This window comes from Apus apus, chromosome 3 (genome assembly GCF_020740795.1).
Source record: "Apus apus isolate bApuApu2 chromosome 3, bApuApu2.pri.cur, whole genome shotgun sequence".
Classification (NCBI taxonomy): domain Eukaryota; kingdom Metazoa; phylum Chordata; class Aves; order Apodiformes; family Apodidae; genus Apus; species Apus apus.
Genome location: NC_067284.1, coordinates 87,999,768 through 88,026,000, shown reverse-complemented (window position 1 = coordinate 88,026,000; position 26,233 = coordinate 87,999,768). Strand labels below are relative to the sequence as shown.

General features: G+C 42.0%; 1 protein-coding gene across 2 annotated transcripts; it reads left to right on the top strand.

Annotated features, from left to right (window-relative positions):
- Window positions 1-1,264: 1,264 nt before the first annotated feature.
- C3H1orf198 (chromosome 3 C1orf198 homolog) lies at window positions 1,265-25,862 on the top strand. Of its 2 annotated transcripts, XM_051614975.1 has the most exons (4): window positions 1,265-1,719; window positions 11,445-11,495; window positions 20,904-21,455; window positions 23,398-25,862. In XM_051614975.1, exons 1-4 carry the CDS (start codon window positions 1,372-1,374, stop codon window positions 23,452-23,454), a joined length of 1,008 nt encoding a protein of 335 aa, XP_051470935.1. In that variant the 5' UTR covers window positions 1,265-1,371; the 3' UTR covers window positions 23,455-25,862. The 2 variants fall into 2 exon arrangements, with proteins under 2 accessions (XP_051470935.1, XP_051470936.1); XM_051614976.1 differs by lacking the exon at window positions 11,445-11,495 and having other exon boundaries at window positions 1,273-1,719.
- Window positions 25,863-26,233: the final 371 nt, after the last annotated feature.

Sequence of the window (26,233 nt, the reverse complement as noted above, 5' to 3'; positions counted from 1 at the left end):
AGGTGGCAGGCTGCAAGGCAAGCTAAGGTTAGCAGTGTCGCTGGCCAATGAAACTGGCAGGCCATGGATGGTTTGTGTGTGTTAAAATGAGGAACAGTATAGCAAGTAGGGACATCTCAACCCCTCTGAAGGTACCTGAATACAATGTAATTTCCAAATGTCAAGTTTTGGTAATACAAGTTGCAACTAATAAAATGTGCTATGATCGGGTAGCTGTGGAAAAGGCATATATGAACCCTTTTATGTGCCAGAATTTTTTTAACAGATGTTGCACAGCACTGACGGGTTGTCCTCTGCAATACTGTTGTAGTGGGGAGTTCAGCTGGACAACAGGTTCACCTGTTGTCAATAAAGATGACTTCAGACAGCACCAAACATGTAGGAGCGCCAAACAAATGAACAGGGTGCTCAAGTGAACATTGATTTAATAGAGGATCTCCCTGTTAAGTACATGAGAGAAGAGTTAAGGCTAAACAGAACCCTGCTCCTGACACGAGCTGGTCATAACCCTGGCAAGTTGGTTTCAGAAAGCTGAAATAGTTTGGCAATGAAACATTATTTTTAAATGCTAGTTTTGTGCCTCAGTTTCTACCCCTCATTCTCCTAATTCACTGAACGTTTTGGAAGGAAGCATTCTTCCTCCTGCAGCACCCCCAGGACCAAAAACACCTCCTTACTTCAGACTATGGAGAATTTGTTTTATTGATACAACTACTGTCTACTCCAGGGGCTTGTTGCACTTGGACTGCAACTTTTTTACTTTACCAAAATAATAGAGACTTTGGACTGACTTTCTGCGCAGCCTCTTGAGTTGGATGAAGTAGCCCATCCCAGACGGGTTAAGAACTGGACCTTCTCTCGGGTTAAGAAACAAGTAAGACTTACTTAGGGGTTGGGAAAGGCAAGTTCTTGGCTCTGGCGCTGCTCTGCCAGCTGAGGCAAGTCGTTTTCCGGTGCTCCCGGCACCCTGGCGTGGGAATTCTACTGCGTGCCTCCTCTGGAGAGAAGGGGAAGGGGCCCGAGGGCCGGAGGCGGCCGCGGCCGGGGCTCGGTTCCGATGCAGTCGGTAACAATACCGAAGCAAGCTGGGCAGGGCGTCCTTCCCTCCCCCCCTCCCTCCCCCTGCAGAGGGGTAAAGGCCGCCTGGCCCCGCCCGAGGGCGCCGCGGGGGAGGCTGCTGCGGGCGCCGGGCGTGCGGGAGGCGGGGTGTGCGGGGCGGCGGCCGGGCTTTATAGGGAGCGAGAGGAGGCGGTGTTAGCAGGAAGGGAGAGGAGCAGGGAAGGGAGGAGGCGGTTCCTTCTCCTGTTCCCATTCCCGCCGTGCGAGTGCGCCGGGCTCGGGGCGTGCGGGGCTGGCGGCGGCGGGGTGGCCATGGCCTCCATGGCGGCGGCGATCGCCGCTTCCCGCACGGCAGTGATGAACGGGAACCGGCCGCTGGACGAGCGGGAGCGCAAGCGGTTCAGCTACTTCTCCTCGCTGAGCCCCATGGCCCGCAAGATCATGGCGGAGAAGGAGCGGATCCGCGAGCGCTACGGGCCCGAGTGGGAGCGGCTGCCGCCCCGCCAGCAGGACGAGATCATCGACAAGTGCCTGGTGGAGCCGCACGTCCAGGCCCGCTACGCCGCGCACCGCGGGGCCGGGCGGCCCGCCGCGCAGCCCGCCTCCTACCCCAGCCTCCGCCTCAACACGGGCCAGAAGGTGGTGCGCTTCGGCGAGGAGGTACCGGCGGGGCGGGGCGGGACGGGACGGGACGGGGGTGCAGGGGGTGCCGGTGGGGCCCGCCCCCTCGCTCGGGCGCCGCTGCCCGAGGGGCCGCCCCGGGGGTCTGGGGGCGAGGGGCGCTGGCGGCCCCGCCGCACGGGCGGGAAGGCTGTAGCCCTGCCCCGGCTTTGCGGCTGCTGCTGCCCGCCCGTGCCGGCGCCGAGCCGGGGCTGGGCTGTGGGAAGCAGCGGGCGGTTCCCGTCGTTGGCAACGGGGGGAGTTTCCCTGGTGATGAGGGGTTTCTTTAAACCCACCCTCCCCCCAACCGCGACCCTGTGGCAGGGCGGGATGTTGCGCTGTAGCCAGGGGGCTTGGTCAGAGAGTAAAAAGCAGGAGGGGCACCAAATCGGAGTTTGTCCGAAGTGAGCAGAAATCACTCCGAAGTGGATTTTGCAAAACGGGGACTCAGCAGCCGAGGCCGGTACCGGCCAACCCCAAAAGCGGGGCATGGCCGTGGCTGGCTCTGGAAGTAGCCTCTTGCTGTGAATGGGCCATAGGCAATATTTATGCTGAGTTAAATCTTTTCCTTTTTGTTTCTAATTTCAGACACAGTTAAAAATACAACACTGAATGTGTTCCAGCTCTTGGTATTTTTGACACCTTAAAAATATGTAGCTTGTTCCATGTAAAGTGCCAGGAAAACAAGGAAAGATAGATGGCAAAAAAGTATGGATTTTGGAGCTTCTGAGAGCCGTGCATCTAATAGTGAAGCATGGCAGCCCTTCTAGAAATCCATAGGTATAAGGGTACCTGGTCCTAAGCAGTGGGTCATGTTACTGAGTGTGATCCCTTGAAGAGGAAGGTCTAACAATGCTCGTCAACACCTGACTCTACTCTTCAGATGCTGTAGCTCTCTTATTTTGCATATGAAATTTCCTTTGTATTGTTTTCTTCTGCATCTTGGTAAGATTACAGAGCTGATATCTTTCACTGTGCTCCTTGAACTGACCTATTATTAAGCAATTTATGTGTCTTCTACCAGAAAAAAAATAAAATCTTCTGCTTCTGCATTTGTAACCATCAATCCAATTTAAAGGGAACAGTGCTGCTTTTAGCCTCACCACCAGTATCCCTTGCAGTGGGATTTGTAAGAAGCATTTGAAGCATGTAGATGCTTGGAATCATAGTTCCCACCCAGTTCTGTGCTAAAAGACTGCTGTCTGTGTTTCACCTGTCAGAAAGGTGTGACAATATGCCACACACACCTCGTGTCTGAAGTGAAAGAACGTATGGTCAAGCTCAGTTTTGTTTTGCTTGTGATACCAGAAACTCTCTGTAAATATTTATTTGTAATAGGCCATAATTCCTGGTCAAAAAGGTATAGAAGGAGGCAAGACAGCAAATTTGTTTGTGCAAGCAGTCTTTGAAAGGAGAGCTAAACCTGAAGTTAGTTGCAAAAGGGGTTATGTTAATGACTATGGAAAGTACGTATGTTCAGCTTTCCCATTCTCAGACAGCTCTGCTGTGCTTTCAGCTTTGAATTGTGTGGATCTGGAAGGAAAGCAAGCATGTGTAGGTTGTTGTGTTGCACTGTATGAACATAATAATTTCCTGCTTGAACAAAACAGCTAGGGTCCATCTGAAACGTGGCAAGTTTTTCTCCTCTTCCCTCAAAATATATTTATGATACCAATAATGTTGTTAGCATTTGAGTAGTAGCCATTAACCAAAAAAGCATGGGTCATCCAAGTACTTGATGCAGAGTGTTTAATTTTGGAAGCATCAGCCTCAACTTACTTCCTTCTTGACTTCCAAGCTGAAGTTAATATAATTCATATTTCTGAAGAAAAGAGATTCCGCTCATTTTGGCATCCTCCATTTCCATTTTAGTTCTTCCAGCTGCACTACTGAGTCTTGGAGCCTTTCCTGGCTCCTCATCTGATAGCTTCCTCTCTCTCTGCTCCCTTGCTGGCATTCAACCTGATTCTTGGACATTTGCCCTGGCTCACTAATTGTTCCTCCTTGTCCTGCTGTTACAGAGCCACCGTGGCCGGTCTCTTTTGCCATTTTGGTTCAGCTTTCCAGGCTTGCAATGCTTTGCCTACAGAGCTTTTTTTAATCTTCTGGTCTGGCAGCTTACTGAGCTGTGCTAGTGCTGTCATTGTAAGCCATAATTGCTGCACATACCATGGTCAGCCAGCCCTTGCTCAGGGCAGTTAGATTGGTCCTGGCTGCTGCCCTGCCTCATGGTGTACAGTATCCCGAGGCAAGGAAGCAGAGAGTAGTCTGCATACCTCAGAATCACTTGTTGGTGTTGCCACTCTTTCAGTGTGAGCATTTTGGTCTAATGATGTTCTCGCTGACACTTGCTCCAAAAGCTTCATGTTTCCAGCTGCAGCTCATCTTCCCTGTTAACTGATGTTGAAATCTGTAGTGATCTACCTGTGCTTGCTTAAGCATGGAAAGTTGATCTCTTTCACCTCATGTTCTTTGGAGGACTTGAGAGAAAGCAAAACAAGGATGAATGCTGAAGATACTGATTTACCCATCCCAAACTCACTGTTTCAGTCCCACTTTTATGCCTGTTATCACTTTGATGAGGTGGTCCAGAGGATATATGTAGTGGTCTTGTATCTCTGGACAAGTGGTTCCCTCTTTCTCACACCACCGTTTCCCATGTATATTTTTAACACCAAATTCATCTTCTGAACTTGTACTTCAGGACTGTAAGTTCTCAAAGTATGAGCATCTCTCACCGTTTTAAAACACCTTTTGGTGTGTTGGCTGTGTGGGAAGGCTGTGACAGAAAATAGGTGTGCTGTAATAGGACTGTGGCATCCTATAGCCATGATCCAGTCATGTCATCGTGCTAGAGCACTGCAGCACCATGGGTGGCTCTTAGGAAATGCCTAGTGTCAGCTGGGTGCTACTGCTCCTTCCCTTTCAGTATCTTATCCTCACTGTGGTATTGCCAGTCATGGAGTTAACTGAAGCTGTAGATGCACGGTGAATGTAGTTCCTGAAGAGGATTGCTGCTGGGACACCAGAGCTGCTTTTGACATCTCCCATCTTACTGTCAAAGAACTGAAGGTATTTTTTAAAGTTTCAAAAAGCTTGATGAAAGAAGTGGAAGTACAGGAAGTGGGCTCCCTGATTCCTCAAAGACCGTTTCTCTCTCAGAGAGAGTTGGGATGCATGGCACCCAGGTCACTTGGCATCTGCCTGTGTGCACCACACTGTCATGGTGAGGATGTGTGCAACTGCTAACGCCAGCCATTACACATCCAGCATCGGCCTCACGGTATCGAGTTAAGACTTCCAAGTTGAAAGACTCCAGAATACACCAGCTCAATAAACCTTGATAGAGTTGCAGGCCTTGGTATTTTCCAGCGCCTCCTCCTAGTGAAACTCAACATCTCTTGCCTCTCTTAACCTTGTTCTGTTTCCTAGAGAGTCATGTCGTCTAGATCATGCATATATTTTTCATCTCTACAAGCTAATAGGGTCATTTAACATAGAATCATAGAACCATAGAACCATTCAGGTTGGAAAAGACCCTTGGGATCACTGAGTCCAGCCATCATCCCTACTCTACAAAGTTCTCCCCTAAACCATATCCACCAACACCACATCCAAACGACCCTTAAACACATCCAGGGATCATGACTCAACCACCTCCCTGGGCAGCCTATTCCAGTGTCTAACCACTCTTCCTGTGATAAAATTTTTCCTAATGTCCAGTCTAAACCTGCCCTGTTGCAGCTTGAGCCATTCCCTCTTGTTCTGTCCCTAATTACCTGTGAGAAGAGACCAGCACCAACCTCTCTACAATGACCTTTCAGATAGTTATAGAGACTGATGAGGTCTCCCCTCAGCTTCCTCTTCCTCAAACTAAACATTCCCAGCTCCTTCAAGTGTTCTTCATAAGATTTATTCTCTAGGCCCTTCACCAGCTTCATTGCCCTCGTCTGTACTCGCTCCAGCACCTCGATATCTCTCTTGAATTGAGGTGCCCAAAACTGGACATGATACTCCAGGTGTGGCCTCACCAGTGCTGAGTACAGGGGGACAATCACCACTCTGCTTCTGCTGGTCACACTATTTCTAATACAAGCCAGGATGCCATTGGCTTTCTTGGCCACCTGGGCACACTGCTGGCTCATATTCAGCCACTTGTCAGTTAGAACCCCCAGGTCCTTTTCTGCCAGACACTTTCCAGCCACACTTCCCCAAGCCTGGAGCATTGCCTGGGGTTGTTGTGGCCCAAGTGCAGGACCTGGCACTTGGCCTTGTTGAAGCCCCAGACCATTAACATCAGCCCAACAATCCAATCTATCCAAGTCTCTCTGTAGAGCCTCCCTATCTTCATGCAGATCAACACTCTCCTCTAGCTTGGTGTCATCTGCAAACTTACTGATAACACACTCTATGTCCTTATCAAGATCATCAATAAAGATGTTAAACAGAAATGGTCCCAACACTGAGCCCTGAGGAGCACCACTTGTGACTGGTCACCAGCTGGATTTGACTCCACTGACCACCACTCTTTGGATCCGACTGTCCAGCCAATGTTTGATCCAACAGATCGTGTGCTCATCCAGGCCATGAGCAGCCAGTTTTTTTATGAGAGTTCTGTGGGGAACCGTGTCAAGATGCTTTTCCTCATGGAAGTTTTGTCCTGTTAGCTGGAGACTGAGTAGCTATCACCACACTTCCCAGCTCCAGAACACTGGTGGTTCACCATCATTTTTAGTGTCTAGATAGCGTAGGCCTTTTGGCTGAGAGCTTTGGGAGGCTGCAGCCTTCAAGCAGAGCTTCCTCTTTCCTGACAAGCCTCCAGCTACTGGCATTTTTCCATTTATGTCTAATGTAGAAAATAACGTAGAAAGTGATATTCTAGTTGTAGAAAATAAGGTTAACTGAGCAGTGGAAAATCTGGAAATAGAATATGAATTTAATATAAATGTAATGTAAATGGGCCATTTTGAAATATAACATAAATTATAAAACATCATGAGGGTAATGGATGGAAAAACACCTCTGTATAGGAGACTACCACCAGCCTTTGACTCCTTTAGTGGTCAGCTTGTGTTAAGCATCTGATTTGATGTTAGTTGGTGCCACAGAGGAAGACAGTGTAGATATTCAGTGTGCAACAAGTTCTCACTCCTAATACTGCCCCTCTTTATCTACAAGTGTGTGATATACACATGGATTTAAGGTCTGATTTATTTATTTAGTTATTTTTTTAAAGGGATATTTAGTATTTGAGCAGTATTCAGCAGCGCAAAGAATTACAGAATCACAGAGTATTAGGGGTTGGAAGAGACCTCCGAAGATCATTGAGTCCAACCCCCCTGCCAGAGCAGGACCGAAAAACTGCACACAACTAGGGCAGATCACTCAGAAAGGCATCCAGGTGGGTCTTGAAAGTCTCCAGAGAAGGAGACTCCACAACCTGTCTGGGCAGCCTGTTCCAGTGCTCTGTAACCCTCACGGTAAAGAGGTTCTTCCTCATGTTGAGGTGGAACTTCCTATGCTCACGTTTGAGTCCATTGCCCCTCGTCCTATCACAGGGCACAAGTGAAAAGAGCTGGTCCCTGCCTTCTTGATGCACAGCCCTCATGTATTTATAGACATTAATTAGACCCTCCTCTCAGTCTTCTCTCCTCTAGACTGAAAAGCCCCAGGTCTCTCAGCCTTTCCTCATAAGGCAGGTGTTCAATCCCCCAATCATCCTTGTAGCCTCTGTTGGACTCTCTCAAGTAGATCCCTGTCCCTCTTGAACTGGGGAGCCCAGAACTGGACACAGTGCTCCAAGTGAGGTCTCACCAGGGCTGAGTAGAGGGGGAGGAGAACCTTCCTCAGTCTGCTGGACTTGAAATAACTAAAATTGGACTTGAAATAACTAAAGTTTTCATTTAAGAAAATGCCATGTCCTCTAGGAAGTGGTAGACATTTTATGTGGAGGAGAAGCAGCTAAGAAGGTTCAGTTAGCTTCATTCATCATCTTTTAATGGGGAAGCTTGACTTATCTACCTGAAGGCAAATACGATATTTGTTTTGCTTAGCCTTAAGAACTTTGGCAGCAAGCCAAAGGATCTCAAGCCTCTTATCTCCTACTTTAAAATGCTTTAAAGCAACAAATATTCAATATGGCAATAACTTTTTTATGTTGGGCCTGTTATAGATTTGTGCTTTTTGAAAAACTAAGAATGCAGGGCATCTTTTGCATGCAGTTAAACCCCAATAACCAGCAAGTCCTCTTCTGATAACATTTCTAAGATGCCTTTGTTGATTGGTTTGTGAGTGCCTGGTTCCTGTCAGCTGCTCTGAGCAATGTCACGTGTCTGCCAGTGTCTTCCATTTTGAAATTCAAATGCTGTTTTGCAACAAGCTGCCCACATACAGAAAATGTAGTTTGTGATTCTGTTTTATGTATTCTGCAGCTGGTTGTTGAAGTCAAGTGTATGACTATATTTTTGCCTCTCTCTTTTTTATTAAAAAATTTTTTTAGCTATGAAATATGTTGCATGAGGCCCTGTTTCTTACAAATAGGTTATTTAAAACTGGTGAACAAAAGTTAATTTATTTGCCTTCTTTCTTGAAGAAGGCTTTGTTGTGTGCTGAAAACAAAAGCTGATCAGATCTCTTCTAATCTGTATTGATGATAAATAGCCTTGAAGTAATTTTCTCTAGAATTTCTACTCCTAATTTACTTTTATGAATATTAGAATAGTTTATGCTTTTGCTTCATTTTCTTCAAGTGCGTGAGAACTTGTTTATTCTACAGAAAGCAAAGTTATTTGTCAGATAGACATGAATCAGGCATATCAGACAAGGAACTGCTGAACTGTGTTATTCTCCTGCTTCTCACTTGGTCCTCTGCATGTGTGAGGGTACAGGAGGTGAAGGCCACAAACTTCTTCCCCCCCTGACAATGGACAGACCTGACAACTGTCTCCTTCATCCTAGTTTCAAATACACTTCAAATAACAAGTCATAAACTCCTTGAAGTTTTGTATCCTCAAACCATGTCTTATCCTATTTTATCCTTTGCTAGATACCATGGAAGATCTCTTGAATGTGAGCAAAGCTCCTCAGACTTACTGACTCAGAGGGATGTTGGACTGTGTAACCTGAGACTCAATGAACCATCCTTTTAAGAGAAAAATCTGTGGTCCTTTTCTTTCAGGGAACAGCTCCTGCCTCACAAGAGTCTACTACTTCTGTCTTCTGAAATAATCTATGGTAGTCTTAGATTTTGTCTCAGATGAGAGCTTTTTAACAGTCAGTACAAAAATACTGTTAATTCATTTCAGGAGCTTTTTGTTTGTTTAAGCTGGAGGCTGAGGTTGCAAACTGAGGTATCAACAAGTGCAATGGTGGTTTAAAAGACATCAGATTCTATGAAGTGGGAAGTTGATTTGCTCTGGACTGTAGGGAATGATGTATCCTGGTGCATGACAACCTCATAGAATCATCAAGGTTGGAAAAGACTTTCAAGATCCATGCTGCTTTTCTGTCCCTCTGCAGGCAGCATTTTGTCAGCAGGGCTTGCTGGCAGCAGTGGTGTCATTGCTGAGTTGAGGATGTACAGGGAGAATTGGGTGAAGTGATATCCCTCCCAGTGCTATCTACATTCGTCTCAAATACAGGAAAATAAAAAACTGTCCATCTCAGATCCAGGACAAAGATGGTCTTGGCTCACTCCCAGATTAAAACTGGTCCATGGCTGCATTAATTGCATGTCCTGTAAATGGCAAGAAGTCAGAGCTTCCCTTAAACTCCTTAGGTAAAACCCGGTGACAGCTATGCCAATATGTCTGGAGCATTAAGGTAGTGTGACAGCATGTAGGAGTGTTACACTCTTTGCTGCACTTCATTTCTGTGCTTTACTGCTGTGGTCGAAGTTGGGTACTGGTTTGTCTAGACCCCATGTGGACAGAAGAGTTACAATCCTACCTTGTATGTGAGACTCAATCCAGTGTCTGGGCTCTCCCATCTCTCTTCCCTCCTGAACCGTGATTCCAGTCATGCACGCTTCAGAACTGAAGTGCCACCTTTACCAGTTTCAGATGCAAAGGATACAGTCCAAAAATAAATTTGAAATAATTTGACAGTCAGGTGCTGCGAGGCAGCCCTCCTAAGTGGTGTGGAGTTCCCATGTGGTTAGCAGTACTCCACAGTGCAAACGTTGATAGAAGTTCAAATAGACACTACAAAGCAGACTTTTACTCCCTTTGTTTCCCTTAGATGTTAATGAATATCCATTTCCTGGAATGAGATAACTCAGTATTATACTTGTGTTCTTGGCAAAAATTTCCTGTACCAAATTTCCTTTTTGGCTGGAGTGTGTGGTCCAGTAGAGCCCAGACCTTTTATTTCAGATGGTCTTTATTGGCCCAGTTCTTAAGAGCATGGGCCCCCCCTCATATATACTACAAACACTTTGCTGCTAGAAACCCTGTGTTTCACAGGTGAGTAGTAGTTGGCAAATGACACATTTTCATGTTTAGGAGAGTGTTTCAGACATTTGTAATTGTGATTTCATAGCCCTTGGTGAGCAAAATCTGCCTAGAGTGAAGCAAGAGGTGGCAGATCAGGAGAAAGCTATAGGTGTCTGAGAAATACATTTCTATAAAGGGAGAGGTCAGAAAGAAGAAGCAAAGGGCAGTCATGGCAAGATGTGGGTTTCCTGTGTTAGTTTAAAACATGGTCTAGTTCTATTATTCCTTGAACAACAGGAGTGTGAAACAGCCACTCCAGGTCTTGTCCTGTCCTCTCCTCTATGAATGGTTACTCCCGCACTTCTTCCTTCCATCTGCTGTTCTGACTCCTCTTCCTCCCCTGATGTGCTGGGGTGGCCACGCAGCGCTGTGCTCAGTGGGGAGGGTACAACCCATTGCCTCTACCAGCCTGAACACTCAGTGGACACATGAGTAACATTCACGACTAAGAAGCATGATTGTTTTGTTGCAAGGCTTGAACAAATGTGGTCAACAATTATTTCTTGATTTATCACTACTCCTTTTCTCAGTGTGGATCACGTGTATTTCTGGAGGCCATGCTGTGTGTGAAGAGATTATTTAAATTTCTCAAATTGGGATTATTATGAGGAAAACAGCTTCTTAAAAGAAGCTAGTTCAGATTGGGATTGTACTGTGGACATGGTGTGGCTCTTTCAACAGCACTGAATTCTTATTTCAGACTGCTTGTCCCTGAAGTGGTGTAATGTTGTGTCTCGTCAGGGCAGGATCCAGCTGTGGCTTGGACATGCAGCTGTTCTGCTGCCACGTGACTGCCTGGTTGCACACATGCTCTTTGGTCTGCAGAGGAGAGGAAATTGGACTTTATTTCCCTAAGAACCATGCTCCTCTTATTTCTCTCCCTGTGTGTTGCTAGTGACTGCCAAGGAAAATGCCTAGTAGAAAATTGGAAATACAATGTTTTAAAGCTATTTGTAGAGAAACCACTTCAAGAGGTTTAGACCAGGCTAAACCATCATATTTTTTGTAGATTAAATTGACATACTAATTGATAATCTTCCCCTCAGAGAACTGGCTTTCAGTCAGTTTTAACATGTAATAAGTGCCATCTCTAAGCAGTACTCTCACTTTTAGCAAGTTCTGTGGTAGTGGTTGTGACGCTTCCAGCAGTGCAATGCAATGTCATCTGTATGATGCTCCTGAGCAGGTAAAGCTGCTCTTCTGATTTTTAGTCACTCTTGAATTTTATTTCAGGACATAACTTGGCAAGATGAACACTCAGCTCCATTCTCCTGGGAAACAAAGGTAAATATGCAGCAATTTTATTTTTAATGTTGCTTTGTCATTTTGTGCTGTTCTTGTGCATTTGTATTGCCCTCATTTTGAGACTTGATAGACTAATGTTACCTTTATTCTAGGAGAACTGTGTAAAGTGACCATCCTGTAAATGAAGCAGTAAAATAGCTAGAAAGTGGGGTGAGAAAGGTACAGGTATCTCATAACTTCATTGGATTATTTCTCAAAGCCTGTCTTCTGCTTCATCTTTTAGTTATGTACTAGGATGTAATGGAAGTTGTCATCCTGGAGCTATAAGCATTGTGTGATTTCCACTCCAAAAAGCAGCTCCTTAAAAAAATAATGTATTTTTCTGCGGTGGCTTGGCTTTGGGATTGTTGGGGTTTCTTTCCCTCGTGTTACCTGTGGTATGTTGTTAAAGCATTATTTATTATAGGATTCTCATAAGGCTGACACAGAGCCAGGCTTCTCCCATCTTTCTGAACCTGCAGTGTGAGTAAATACAGTTGCACCATATTTGTGGTGGGAAATCAAGTTAAATTCTTCTTGTTGAAGAAAATCTGAGAGTAAAAACAAAGCTCGTTGCCTTCCTCAGCTGGGTATGGTGGGTATGTTAATTTAATCATGTTTCAGAATTTGTGTTTTCTGACTTTATTTACCAGAGAAAGCTGCTTCTCCCTGTTTCTTCCAGTTTTTGCCCTTGAACTCTGTAGATAATAATATATGAGCTTATGAGTATAATCTGGGCCTAATGCAGAGTAATTACTTGGAAATGCCAGTGAACACTAAACTAATGCAGTTGACCCTAGACTTCTTGTCAGCCTTCCCTGCTCAAGGTCACTGCCTGTAGCTAGCACCCCATCTGTGCTTTTCAGATGCTGATTAAACTATAGCTTGATCTGACTCCTGGGTCCCTACAGCCTACAGCGCTGTAGTTTAAGATAAATCATTGCCAGTCCTCACCTGCCTTACAAGTCCCTTACAAGTTCAGGAGCCAGTGGAGGATTTTCTGCAGCAGAGGCCTGATAGCTCAGGCAAGCACTCTTGTCTTTCAGGACTTCAGAATAAGCACCCACTGACTTCTAGTAGAATACTAAGGAGACTTTTAGCATGGTTGTACTTGGGTGAAGCTGTCAAGAAAATAAATGTAGTGAGACAATTGTGGGCCTCGTTGACAAAAAAGTGAAATAAATCATATGTTGGAGATGGTGGTGTTGCCTCTCCCCTGCTATTTGGTGCAAACCCTAAACTCAGTTTTGGGAATGTTGCTGCTGCAATCTTATTTCTAAGCTCTATCTTGATAGGATTTTGTGAGTTCTGAATACTTGAACATCCTGGAGATACAGTGCTGTATATGGTGCACTGACCTAGTGATCCATGTTGAGATGCGTCTGCACTCAAATGGATTTTCTTTTTCATGGCTAGTTGTCTTTTCTTTTAAATTCTTGTGTGTCTAGTGAAGTGTTTTTCAGCCCAACCTGTGTTTTATCCTTTGCTAAGTGAGATTATTTTTACTATCCTTCTGGTTTCTCAAAATAAGAAAAGCAATGGATTGATGCTCTAGTTTCTTGCTTTTCTGTAATGAATGGAGGATCACAGTATGATATGAGAACACCTGTGTGGCTGCTAAAAAAAGTGAGGTGTGGATGGAGGTTGCTTTAGAAATTATTGTCTCAGCTAATCAAGCTTCCTTCTTTCCCCCCCCTCCCTCCTTGCTGACCAGAGATAAAAGCGGTGTCTCAGCTGTAGGTTGAAAAGTTGCACGAGCTTATCCTTTAGAAGAACTCTAGAGAATCCATTTTGTCCAGCTTTACAGTGTGTGGGTTGGTTGGTTTGTGTGGGTTTTTCTCCAGTGTCTCATATTGTGTCAGTCTTTCAGCTAAATCCTTCAACTGCTGAGTCTTCCCTTTCTAAAGGCGGAGATCTTGCTTCATGCTTACTCTTTGATGTCTTCCCTAACCAGTACTTTAATAAGATAATATTGGAAGGCAATTTCTCCATGAGGTATGGTCTCAGAAAAAAAGTATCCTTGCCCAGTCACTCCAGGGTGGGGAAACAGTGAAAAAACCTGAATGAGCTGCTTAATAATGTTGACGTGTTGTAATGCGCGTTCAGTGTCTTGTGAGCCAGATCTGTTCCCAGTGTTGTTTCAGGCTGTCAGGCTCTTTCCATTACAGGAGCTCTGCCCCATGATGGGTTGTTCTTTCCATATTATTCTTTTCCCTGATCTCCCTTTAATGCAGAGTTTTTAGTTTGGTTTAGTTTTTTGCATGTTACTGCCATAATGATGAAATTCCTTTGTTTTTCTGCAGCTTTGCTTGAATGTGCTCTGGGTTACCCAAGGAAGGGAATGTGGTGCTCACTTTTTGCTTTTGCAGAGAAGAAAGTAGAGATGTGAATCAGTAAGACCGACAGGCATTCTTTTTATTTTTTTTAAAAGAACGTTGAGACTCAGAAAAATAAAGCTGCAAAATCAGTATTTTTAATTAACTTCAGGAAAACAGCGTAGTGAGAAGAGCAGAGGACAGGGGAGGGCGTGTTTTCTGCAAATTGGAGCTTTTCTCTGCCGTTACAATGATGCTGATGGTGATTCTGGTTGTTTAGTTGTGGACACATTTTTCTCACAGTAGCTAGTGCAATGGATTTCATGATTCCATGGCTGTCAAACTTACTCAGAGAACAGTGTACTAAATTGCTACTATTTTGGGCAGAACATTGTTGAAGAGCGTGATAAATTCACTTCTGACAAAAATAAACTTTCTGCGTTCTCATTTTAAACAAAAATATTAGATGTGACTTAAGTCTCTCATATCACAGCAAGCACTTGCATGAATATCTCCACCATTTTTAGCTTTTTGATGTGTATTTAAAGTTTTGTCTTTGTTTTTTTTTTAACCCACAAACAAATCAGAAATACAATGTACATTTCTGAGTTAGCTGTTAGCATTTAAATTGTTAATACTCTTAGTAGAAAACTTTAGTGCTTCTTGAAAGGAGCACTACTCAGAAAGCAAGGAGTTCTCATGGCACTACAAATAAGCTGACATTTTAAAATGAGGGATTGAATTGGAGGGAGTGTTTTAGTTCATGGGTGGAGCCCCTATGAACATAAGACATCTTGAAATGTGAGTTTCATTTTTAACTGGTGCTAAAGCCAGGTTTATGAATTTAGGGCATTCTATTTATGGCTTCAGGTTTAAATGAGATGAAAGCTAACATTTTGGCTGAGTTTAGTCTTTAAGGTTTCTTGGTTTGTTTGAAGTAAAAATTGAGTGAAACTCAGCATGGAACCCAAGATATAAATGGAAAACAAGAATCATGCTTGGCTTTGGAAATAAAATTTCTCAGTGACTCTTCCTGAACTCACAACTTTCTGGTTTTAGTGTGAGTTGTTTTGTTTTGTTTTGTGGGGTTTCTTGTTTGTTTATTTGTTTGTTTTCTTTTTTTAAAAAATAATTTAATATGGGGCAGAAAATGTCCACCTCAGCTAATGTGTTGAATGCACAGCATGTGAATAAGTTGGAGTCTATTTCAAATTCGTGCTATTAACTAAAATAGATTATGTTCCAAATACTTAAAATTGACACATGCAGAACTTAGAAATTGTTGGTTTTGATACTGGTAGAATAGTGAAGGTAGCTGCAGAGAGTCCTTTTTGGATTTTTTAACTTCTGTTAACTTCTGTTTTTTTCCTCCCCCTTCTTTCTTCTACTTTCAATAAACCCTCAGATATGTGTTGAAGGCAGAAGCCTTCAAGGTGTGTTTAAAAACAAACAAACAAAAAGGAAATGTCAAGCCTCAATCTCTGCTTGCTGCCTCCCTGTCTGAATTCCCTAATTCTATAGCTACAGAAGTGATCTAGTCCCAGCATGATTTTGAAAGAAAAATGTTGCACTTAAAAACAATAGTTTGCAAACTGTTTCCTTTATATAAAACTAAAATGCAGTCTTCAATATTCTTCTGTTCTTCTTTGTACAAGTCCTAGTTGGTTTTGTGCTGTTTTGTTTTGTTGTTTTGTTTTTTAATAGAAAGAAACTGGCAGAATTTTTTTTCCCCTCCTTCGTAGCATCTTGGTATTAGAATTGCTTTTAAAAAACTATACTTCAGCATCATTATTTTTATCAAGTTGGCATAAATGGCAATGTTTCCTTGGAAGGAAAGAAGAGTGGTTCCTTAGGTTTTGGGTTTTCCTTTCCCTTTTTTATCTAGACTGCAGATGTTTAAAACACAGAGCTGTAAGGCTACCGTTGACTGGCAGTTTTTGAGAAAAAAACCCAGCTTGTGGTAATAGCAGCTGCGTTCGATGTTAATTTTAATTGCATGGCGGGGTGTTCTTGGCTAAGAATTCAATTACCTGCATCAATCTCTGATGGTTGTTTCTGAGTGTAAAACCATGCCCACACCAGGGTATGAGTTTGCTCAAGCTAAGCAGTAACAGTGGTAGACTAGGATGCTCTTCGTATCACCAAAGGGTAGATAACGAAATTTCCTCCGGAGCTTCACACTATGTATCTTTGGCATTGTCTTTCCATATGGACTAAAATGACTTAGATTGTTTTTGAGTGCTTTGCTCTATTTTTACCCTTGCAATTTGTCTCTGCTGACCTAAGGATTTCTTTCTGACTCTGAAAAGATTCTGAAACACCAATGATGTGCACAGAAAACAAAGCAAAAGCTGCAACTACTTTGGGTCTCATATTTATTTTGGTTTTGTCCATTCAGCAAAGCAAAGTCATCATCTAAAGAATTTTAAACTTGGCTTTCTTACCTCTGCATATATCAGGCTGTGCTTAAAGCAAGTTGCTTTTGATAGTGTTTCTACAGTCTTTGTCTCAACAATTTTGATTTTTCAGACTGCCAAGCAAAACAATTTGTTTTGGCTATTGTTTGCTTGACTATTTAGTAAAATGCTACACATTCCTGCTGAGTGAATAAGATGCTTATAAAAAAAAAAGCTTCTGGGTTCTTTGCTGTCATCTTGTTTTTGACATAGACTTATGAACTGAGACCTGATATTATACAGTATTATGAAATCACCACGTTGTTGGTGTGTGGTGCTTCTCTTTTAGAATCCACTGTTTCCCATGAGCATATATGGCCATTATTACAATTTGGTGGATTATCCCTGCCTTAAGACTAAAGTTAGGTCTACATTTTTAACCCAATAAATAAAATTCCTAAATACCTGAACGTGGTATGTTTAAGGAAATCTAGAAATGTAACTTCCTAACATCTTTGATTTTTAATATTACTTCTATTTGTTAGACAGAAAGATGATCCAAGACCTAGGCATCCTTTATTTTAAACCTTGCAGTAGTTTGGGACCAGAGGAATAAGACTGAGATGAACCCAGACTTCTAGGTTTGCTCTGCCTCAAAATACTACTTCGTGTGTGCTTTCACATGTACTCTCTCTCCCCCCCTCTCTTTCTTAAAATGTTGAGCATGACTTGCTTTTGCAATATCTTGAAAATACTACTAACTTCTAGAAATTGCAGGTAGGACAGTACTAGCCTGTCTGTAAACCCTCAAGGCTTTCTGGGCTGAACAGTTCCCAGAAATACAATTTGGACAAATGCTAGGAAAAATAAAGTATTTTTATTTTGTTCCTTAGATGGGGAGTTAAAGTACAGAAAACGCAGCTTGTTCAAACTCATACAAAATCTATGAAGGCAGCTGGAGATTGAAACCTGAAATCTTTAGAATCCCTGTGTCTAAATGACAATTCACTTTTGACCATCAAATCTTACCACAGTGTTCAGCGTTTGCTTCCCCACCACAAGCAGCTCTGCTCCTAGGTGCTCAGGTGGGCAGCACAGCTCACGGTGGCTCTGCCTCAGCCCGAGGAGAGCAAAGATGCTGTATGGCCCTTTATGGTCTTCCTGCTGCCTTAGGCTTGGCTGGGGCCAGGAGAAATGTGCATCCAGATATTCTCATGGCTGGCAAACCTAAAGGAAAAGGAAATGCTTCTTTAGAGGGTAACTGTCTCTTAAATGTCATTTCCTTCCCTCTCCTGCTGACCCAATCAATTGCCAGTTTATATTTTAATGTAAGAAATTGAGGAGAGAACACTAATTAAACTCACATTACTAGTGTCTAGTGACTCATCAGAACATACAGTATTACTCATGACTTGAATGTCAGCATGGTGTGTTTCACACATGGGTCTTCTCTGTCTATACTTGAAATTATCTCCCTACTTACACTGCTGCTCTGCTTATTTATTGGTTGGTCTATTTGTTTGGTTTGTTTTTTGTTTCTGTTTGTGGGTTGTTTTTTTGGGGGGGTTGTGTTTGTAGTATTTTATTGCTAATTTGTGACTCAAAAGATACTGCATATTAATAATTCAGATGTCCTAAGTAACCTTGCAATTCAAATAGAAGCACTATATATTTCAAGAAAAATGGAATAACTTGTGACTGTTCCACAGAAATTCTTGGCTGCTCAAGCTACATGCTAGAAGCAGAATTATACATTTGACCTCTCAGGGCTGTATTTACATCACGCTGAGATGCAATGCTTTCAGAACCTGTCAGGGTAGTCTTGTTGTCCTCCCCTTCCTTGGGGAAGAAAGCAAACGCCTGAAGTATTTTCATTCAGATTATTCCATGTCAAGTTATTAACTGCTTGATCTCCAAAGCATCCTATTGCACAAATATGCAATCTTAAATGTTGAATGTCCCTGTCTTCTGAAATGGCAAGGTGCACCCCATGTTCTCTGTTGTAAAAAGACAAAGAGGGCAGCCTCTCCAGAACGTGCCTCCACAAGCAGGTTGGAAAGGTACAGCTGCCTGAAGTTGTGCTGCAGTGCCATGCACTTCTCTACAGTAGCAGTGGTCTGCTGCTTCCAAACCAGACCTCTGAGCTGATATTTGGACCCATAGGAAAGAACATAAAACATGACCACAGGCAGGGGCTTTTGCTCCATAGCATAAGAACTTCCCAACAGGCCTGGCTTTGCTTGTCTATCTTGCTGTTGTTGAAAGGCAAAGCCATCTTACTAGTTTTCCTAATTTTTGTTCTAATAGACCCTCTTCCCTTCCATCACTGTTCTTCCTGGATCATAGAATCATAGAATGTTGGGGGTTGGAAGGAACCTCTGGAGAACCCCCCTGCCCAGAGCAGGATCACCTAGGGCAGGTCACACAGAAACACATCCAGACAGGTCTTGAAAGTCTCCAGAGAAGGAAACTCTACAAACTCTCTGGGCAGCCAGATTTTGTTTCCAAATATCTGCTGTGGTGGATCTGGAGCTGTGATGGCCCCTCTGCCTCTGTGCACTGACCTTCCCCCTGTCTTGGGCTGGTGGGTGAAGGAATCGTTTTACTGATACTGACTGACTGCTATGGTGCCCTATAGCTGCTGTCATCTCCAGTGGGAGCCCTGGGGTGGGCTACTCAGAAGAAAGAAGAGTGTTGAACAATAGAAATTAGTACTGGTTTAATGTGACAAGGTATTTAAGTCTTCCAAGATGGCATCCCCTTCCCCTTGAATATTGGGGAAGTGCAGGTCTATTTTGTATTGTGCTGTGGGTTCTTTAAGCTGGGATTTTATCAGTTCTGAAGTCTTAAAGCATCTTAAGTTCAGTGTGGTAAATCTCTATTAGGGAGTATTGCCAAATGAGCTTAGGAAAATAAATCCCTGTATTTTAATATAGGGAATGGCAGTCACTCTAAATAATCCTAGGCACCATTGCATCTATAGTTTGTTTACAGAGAATTTATCTAAGGAAAATCTCCCATTCTTTACGTCATGATTTTTCTTTTAAATAAACTAAAATTGAAGCACTAAGCTTTTTTTTTTTTCCTTCTTTTTTTTTTTCTTCTTTTTTTTCAGACAGGGTGGGGTGTTGAGCTGTTTGGCAGGAGTTTGCTGTATCCTTGCACTCACCTTATTCCAGCTGAGCAGTAATTGCTTAGGGCTTGTTTATGTTCTGTATCTTTTGATAACACAGTATATTCTTAATGAAAACACAGAACTTAGTGCTTCCCTGCCTATAACCTTGGAAAAATATATACTGTATCTAATTTTTTAGAAAGGTCATATACTAGCCTGTGAATCAATTTATGTGTAGTCAGCTGCTGACTGTTTAAAAAAAAAAAAAAAGTTCATAAATAATCAGTTGCTGAGTTAACATTTGCACTTTGATGAGAAGTTTCTGAATATTAAATACTAGACGTGAGACCTGATAGATCTAGAATCCCTTTGAACTTGACATGCACAATAGTGTAGGACTTAAGATCAAACACCCCTAGTGAAAATGATATGCAACTAGGACTTGTTTTAGACTCAGGCCCGTAGATACTATTGTGGTTTTATTCAGGAAAGGCCAGGTATTCATGTAGAATGGTGAAAGCATCATGAATCTGTGAGGAACTTCAAAAGTGTCAATTATCCCCTGTAGCAAAAGCTAGAATTCGAAATGTCCTCTAAATTTTTTCAAAATTAATCAGGCCCATAAAGTGACAGTGTAGCTCTTAACAGTAAATGCAAATTTTTATTTTATTTTATTTTGTTTTATTTTTTGCATTGTTCCATTTTACAAACAGAAATCTAGACACTGGGTTGTTCTTTATCTGGTGCTTGCTATGATGCTGTGCTCAGAAATTCAGTAAGGCTTACACCTCAGAGTGAAATAAGGCTTAACTGTTATTAGGCTAAAGAGTGTCCAGCTAGTTGGCAATTAAGATTTTTTTAAGTAGTGGTAAGTAAAATTAACATTTTGAAGGACAGCTTGCTTTTGGGTGGTTTTTGCAAGATCTGTATCATGCTTTAACTATGGTCACTTGCTTCCCTGACAAGAGTTAGCTCTCAGAAATTACTAGAGCTATCTGCACTGCAAGTGAAAGCAAAACAAGGCTCTGGAATTAGGGAAGAACTGGTCCTGCCAGAGTTGTTTCTCTTCCTTCAGTGGGGCATTAGAATTTTAAAAACCACTTATCTGTGTATACTCATTACATCTAATCTTTTATCTTGGAAGTAAATGGAGTTATAACATGTTGCCAACTATTTCAAAGACTATAATGGAAGATTGTCTCTTAAACTACACTGTAGAGCTTTTTGACTTTTTATTTTAATGCAAACTATCTGTGGCTTTCAAAATGCCTCCACAACTGTTCTACTGTTTTAGTGCCACTATTACAATGTTTTAGTGCTGTGCACTGCTGTCTTGGATGACACTGGGTAACTTGACTACAATTCCATTCTCTGACAGCAGCAGTTTGCTTGCAGTTCAGAGTTTTCAAAATTATTTTTATGTAGCTACATAAGAGAAAGTAAGTTGTTTTGCTGGGGTTTCTACTGTCTGGGAATTGCCTAGCCGTGGACAAAGGTATTATTATATACATAAAGATAAGAAGTTCATAACTGTGTCTTTGTGAAGGGCTTTGAAATGCTCTTTTTCTTTAACCCTGAACAGAGTCAGATGGAGTTCAGCGTTGCATCTCTGTCCATACAAGAACACAGTGGTGCCCAGTTGCAAAATGAGCAGAGGCAGCCCATTAAAGCAACACCTGGTGTCCAAGTCCCTAAATCTTCTCAGGCCAGTAAGACCCCTGGCTCTGATGGGTTGATAGCATCCAGAAAGGAAGAGGAGTCCTCTTTCTGGAAGATAAATGCAGAGCGCTCTAAGTTTGAAGGAGACAAGTCTGAATTCCAGTCCCTGACTCCCAGCCAGATCAAGTCCATGGAGAAAGGAGAGAAACCTCTTCCCTCTTTTTACAGACAAGAGTCTATTCCAAAAGAGATAGTAAAAGCTGAGAAGCCCAACATAACTAAACCAGAGAAGTCTGTTGCCCCCAGCCTACCTTCTGTATCACTCGAATGGGAGAAACCTCGACCCACTCAACTCCCTGTTAGTTCTCTAGATGACTTCTTTCTTCCTGACCCACCACAGGACCTGGCATCTTCTAGGACAAACAAGGAAGATATTGATGGTACTATACTTACAGATCCACAAACGCCTGGACAGGTAAGGGCTGCTATATCCAGTGTCCTTAGATTTAAAAGCTGTATAGCACATTCAAATCTAGCAAGGCCACTCTGGAAGTTTAGGGACTCCATAAAGCATTAAGCCGTAGCTAAGCTTGATGGCTTTTTATTCTGCAGATTTAAACTCTATGTAACCAATGTGTTAACTGCTATTGTTTGTTTCAATCAATTGTTTTTTAATGTAGTAAAGTGCATAGGATAAAGGCATTGTTTGAATATAATGCCAGAAACACTGACATGTCATCCAGTGGCTGAGAGCAAGCTACGTAACAGTTTGGGGTAAAGAGCTTGCTATATCACGTAAAAGAGTTTTGGTTTTGCTTGTGGGTTTGTTGTGTTTGTTTGTAGTTTTTTTCTTGAAACATCAAAACACGTAATGGCAAAAAAGGTTTTTAGCTTGAAAAGCAGATAAACTAGAGTCTAGGGTACTTCACTGGTACCCTTAGTAGTGAATGGCAGACTAGTTTCTGAGCTGTTTTAAGTGGTAGCCCCACAGCAACTTCCCAGTGCTTTGTCCTGGACAGCTGGGCTGCTTTCAAATATATTTTCTCTTAAAGTCCAAAATGGAATGAGCTTCCAGAATTAGCCTTTACAATGTTTTTTTTTAAATAAAAAAACCCAAACAACCCAACAACAAAAAAAAAACCTTCAGCAGCTCAATAGCCAATTGAAGTTATTTAAAAAGCAGATGCCAGTCTGTGAGAAAAGAAAGGGAACAACAGGATATGACATGGTGAGGGAAAGAAGAGGAAGAGATCTGGAGCCTGAAAACTTTGCGGTAGAGGAATAGTTCTTCAAACAGAGCTGTGCAGTTCTGTTGGGAATCTGTAGCATCACTCTGGCGTAAGCCTGACATATTACTAAACACCTTAAGAATGTTGCACAGCTTTTTCTCTACCATATTTTCCCAACAGTGCTTGTTTAAATGCTGAACAAGATGATACAAGGTCAGAAATATGCAGGATGCGGTAAATCCTTGCAAGAGAAGTGGCAGCACTTGAGAGAACAATACTTGAGCCACTTCGGTATTTGGAATGTTTTGGTTTTTTTCTGAAGCTGAAACGTAGTTATTCTTGAGCTGTTTTGCTACAAATTGTGAACACAGTAGCCCTTTAGTTTTAGTTAAAGGTTTTATCATGTTTTCCTACAGGTTAATGTTTTGCTACAGTTTTAATTTTTTTGTGGATATTTTCTAGCTAACTGAAATAGTGTGAAAAGCCTGATTTTTTTCTCTGTGGAGAAACAATCCTCACATGTCAAAATGTTAACGAAGTAGCAGAGAAGACAGTATGATAGGATTTTCTTTGTTTCCTTTTTTCTCTGGATTATCTTCCCTGTCCTGGGGAAGAGAGCCATTCTCTAGGAGGAGAATTCAGAGACTCAGCTGTGTCCCTTGAGTAGTCTTCCTGAACACTAAGATCACCTTAAATGTCATGGCTAAAAGTGCAGCACTGCAGGAATGAGCATGTTCTGGTTAATCTAGTAAATAACTTGTCAACAAAGTTTAGACTGTTTAGTTTTCTGGAAACAACTGGCTGTTGTTGCAACAGGCAATCCACTGAACTAGTGATGCTTACCTTCTGTGTTGCATTCTCTGCAGTTCCCACTCAGCTTTAAAAAATGATCTTTATTAATTTTTCCATGGGCAAAACCCCAACATTTGACCTGCAGACCACTACAAGAATTTTACTTTTATCTGGAATTGCTTTTTTGCTCACTGTGAGCATGTCTGGCATTTTATGGTATAGGTTCTTAGGGATCCTAGAGCAAGGTGAAGAACTGGAAATATTGGCAGGCAGTGTTTTAATAACTTCCTTCTGTAGACAGGCAGTCAAGCAGTGAGTTTTTAATACCATAATAAGCAACCACATCTTACTTTTTTTTTTTCACTTTTTTTTTTTTCCTTTTCTCTTTCCTTGCAGACTAGTACAAGCAATGTTATCTTGAAGACTGGCTTTGATTTTCTAGACAACTGGTAAAAGATACTTCAAATAGATCAAACCAATTTTGGGGAAGGAGTGGAACATCTTTCTCCTTGTATGTTAATTTACTAGCATTTGTGTCTTTTTCTAGAAGTAACTTTCAAACTCTTAAATGTTGCCTTTGTATAAACTTTTGTAATACCATTTGTGTTTTTGTTTTTTAAACAGTGATAGAAGTGTGGTTTCATTTGGATATTTTTTAATATCTGTTAAAATTTTTAGTAGCTACTGTATTAAGAGGATGGGAGGAGTTACCATACACATGTTAAAGAAAAACAAATGAGAGTCTCCATATCCTAGAAATGGAACTTGCAGGATCAGATTCCTATTTTCAACTGAGACCTTCCTAGCGTGGCTTGTAAGAAATAGCACTGCACATGCAATGGTTCCCAATATGCAAATGATTCCATACTTCAGATAACTAAAAAAACCAAAACAGTATAAAAAACAAGCATACAGAAGAATTCAGTTGATTTCTGTGTTCCATTTAGTTTGAAAGTAACTTTTGTAACACTTATTTGAAAACACTTTTCTTCTGAAGAGGGCAAAGGCATTGCCAAAACAATGGATCCATAGAAGCACTGTTTGTACCCTACAAATCTGCTAAAATAACATGAAAAATGTTAGAAAAATGACCTGGGAAAATGACAGATGTTTCTGGTCTTTGGATTAAAGACTTGAGAGTGGATGGAGGGGAATGGGACAACACCTAATGAATGGGAATAACTGTCTCCAGGGAACACAGGCATAGTGATTTCACAGCCTCCTTACTAGAGCATAACTCCTTATAATAGTAGTGCTGGAAGTATAGCACTGGGAATTGCTGGAGTGTAGATTACCTTTGTGTCAGGAAACCACTACGTTTATGGGAGGTCATAGCAGTATAAGGCTTCTTTGTTTTTTAAGCAGCTTATTGTCTCAAAGACTCGGCGACTTTGGTGCTTTTTCCTCCTTGTGGGTACATTCTCTTAAATGTTCAACATCTGGGTTACATTTGTTCCTGAGGTGCAGAGAGGCATCTCAAGGTGGCCCTCGGCAGACTTGTCTCCAGTTCTGCTTTTGAATGATCTTTGTTTGGTGTTTAAAATATAGAGAACAAGACTAGCTGTTGTTTGAATCTGTTGTCTCTGAAATGCAGCATGATTTACACACTGACTCTCACTGTGTTTACCTCACCTTGAAGCCTTAATTCCCCCTACGCACAGCCAGTGACTGGTCTGCTCCAATGCCAAAGGTTTGACCTTTCCCTTTACCTCAGCAATAGTCGCATAGCATTTGTTTGGGGTAGAAGGCAAAACACAGGGCTCTAATAGGTCTAATGGGTCCCAGCCAAGGCTATAAGAAGGTCACCATCTCCTAGACCATAATTGTGCTAGGCTTCTCATGGATTAGCACTTGTTATTTGCTTCAGTGCCAGGGGCAGTTAAATGTGCAGAATTGGATGCTGCAGGATTTTCTTCTGCCTGTTACAGGAAGAGTTTGAGAAGTCCTGGAAGAATCCTTGCCTCTTAATTGGTGTGCAGCTTGCTCTGAACAAGCAGAGGATGCTGATAGAGCACTAAAACTTACTTGCTGATCAAGGAAAACACTTGAGTAGGTACTTCCTTCCCCCCTCAAAAGAAAAATAGAATCAACAAGCTCCAAACCTCCATTTTTTCTAGTGTTTTCTTAAAAGTTTTCTTAGCTAAAGAAGAGTATAAGTAATTGTGTAGCCATATTTATAGACTTCTTAAAGCTTCTTTACATGCTTCCTGAGATGTACAAACTCCTGTAATTTGTGGATATTGGCTCTGGATTCAGCAGTTAAAAAAACACTTGTTTCTACCAGCCTGGACTTTTCTGCTGGTTTTTTTTAGCTGACCTTTTTTAGCATTTGCTACAAGCATCCAACACTATGATAGCTTAAAAGAACTTTAGCACAAATTCTTTAGGTATATAATTAGTATTGACTTGGACCTTCTTTTCAAAGCTGACAAGTGTTAACCCTCGGGTTTACAGTGAACCTAATTTTCTTTACATTCAGCTGCTGAAAAACTTATAAATCCAACATGAAGATGTACATTCTAATCTTACTTTGATACAGAGAGATCTGAAAGTGAAGTCTCCTGCTGTTGAGCAGTGTTATTTTAAACCTCTGCTAAATACCTTAAAGCTTCTTAGGGAAGAACCTGGGCTGCCTGTCTCTTCCATTGGTAAACTCAACCCTAATACACATTGGGACCAGCTGGTAGAACATGCTGCAGAACTTTTTACTTATCCTGGTAGGTTTTTCTTGTGCTTTGACAAGAGTTGATGCTCCTTCTTTCTTTAATATGTTTTTATTAAACATTCTTACAAAAAAAAATAAATTGTACTTGGTCACATTTTATATTAACAATGTTTTAATAAAGTCACTTTAAATAGAACATTTAAGGCTTCTGTGCTGCTTTTTGTATTATCCTTTATCCTCTGCTTTCCTCAGTGCCACTGCAGTGATTTGGGGCATCTTGAATCTGCCTGAGAGGCAGCCAAGTGGATGGGGGAGAGAATTAGAAGGGTAAAAGGCCAAAAGTTCAGGGGTTGAGGTAAAGGCAGGTTTAATAGGCAAAGCAAAAGCCACGCACACGAGCAAAGCAAAATAAGGAATTAATTCATAACTTCCCATCAATGTGCTCAGTGTACTTAATCCAAATGACCAGAACTGGTACTGACAAACTTTCAGGCAGTTTTCCTATCAGTGCATGGTTATGTATGGATTTAAAAAGCATGTTAGAAAAAGGAAGATGCTAGCAGAGGT

Excerpts from the sequence above, each read along its gene's own strand:
- C3H1orf198 (XM_051614975.1), top strand. The coding sequence starts at position 1,372 with ATGGCCTCCATGGCGGCGGCGATCGCCGCTTCCCGCACGGCAGTGATG. Across the intron at positions 11,496-20,903 it reads CATTCTCCTGGGAAACAAAG|AGTCAGATGGAGTTCAGCGT; the intron begins GTAAATATGCAG and ends AACCCTGAACAG. Across the intron at positions 21,456-23,397 it reads ATCCACAAACGCCTGGACAG|ACTAGTACAAGCAATGTTAT; the intron begins GTAAGGGCTGCT and ends CTTTCCTTGCAG.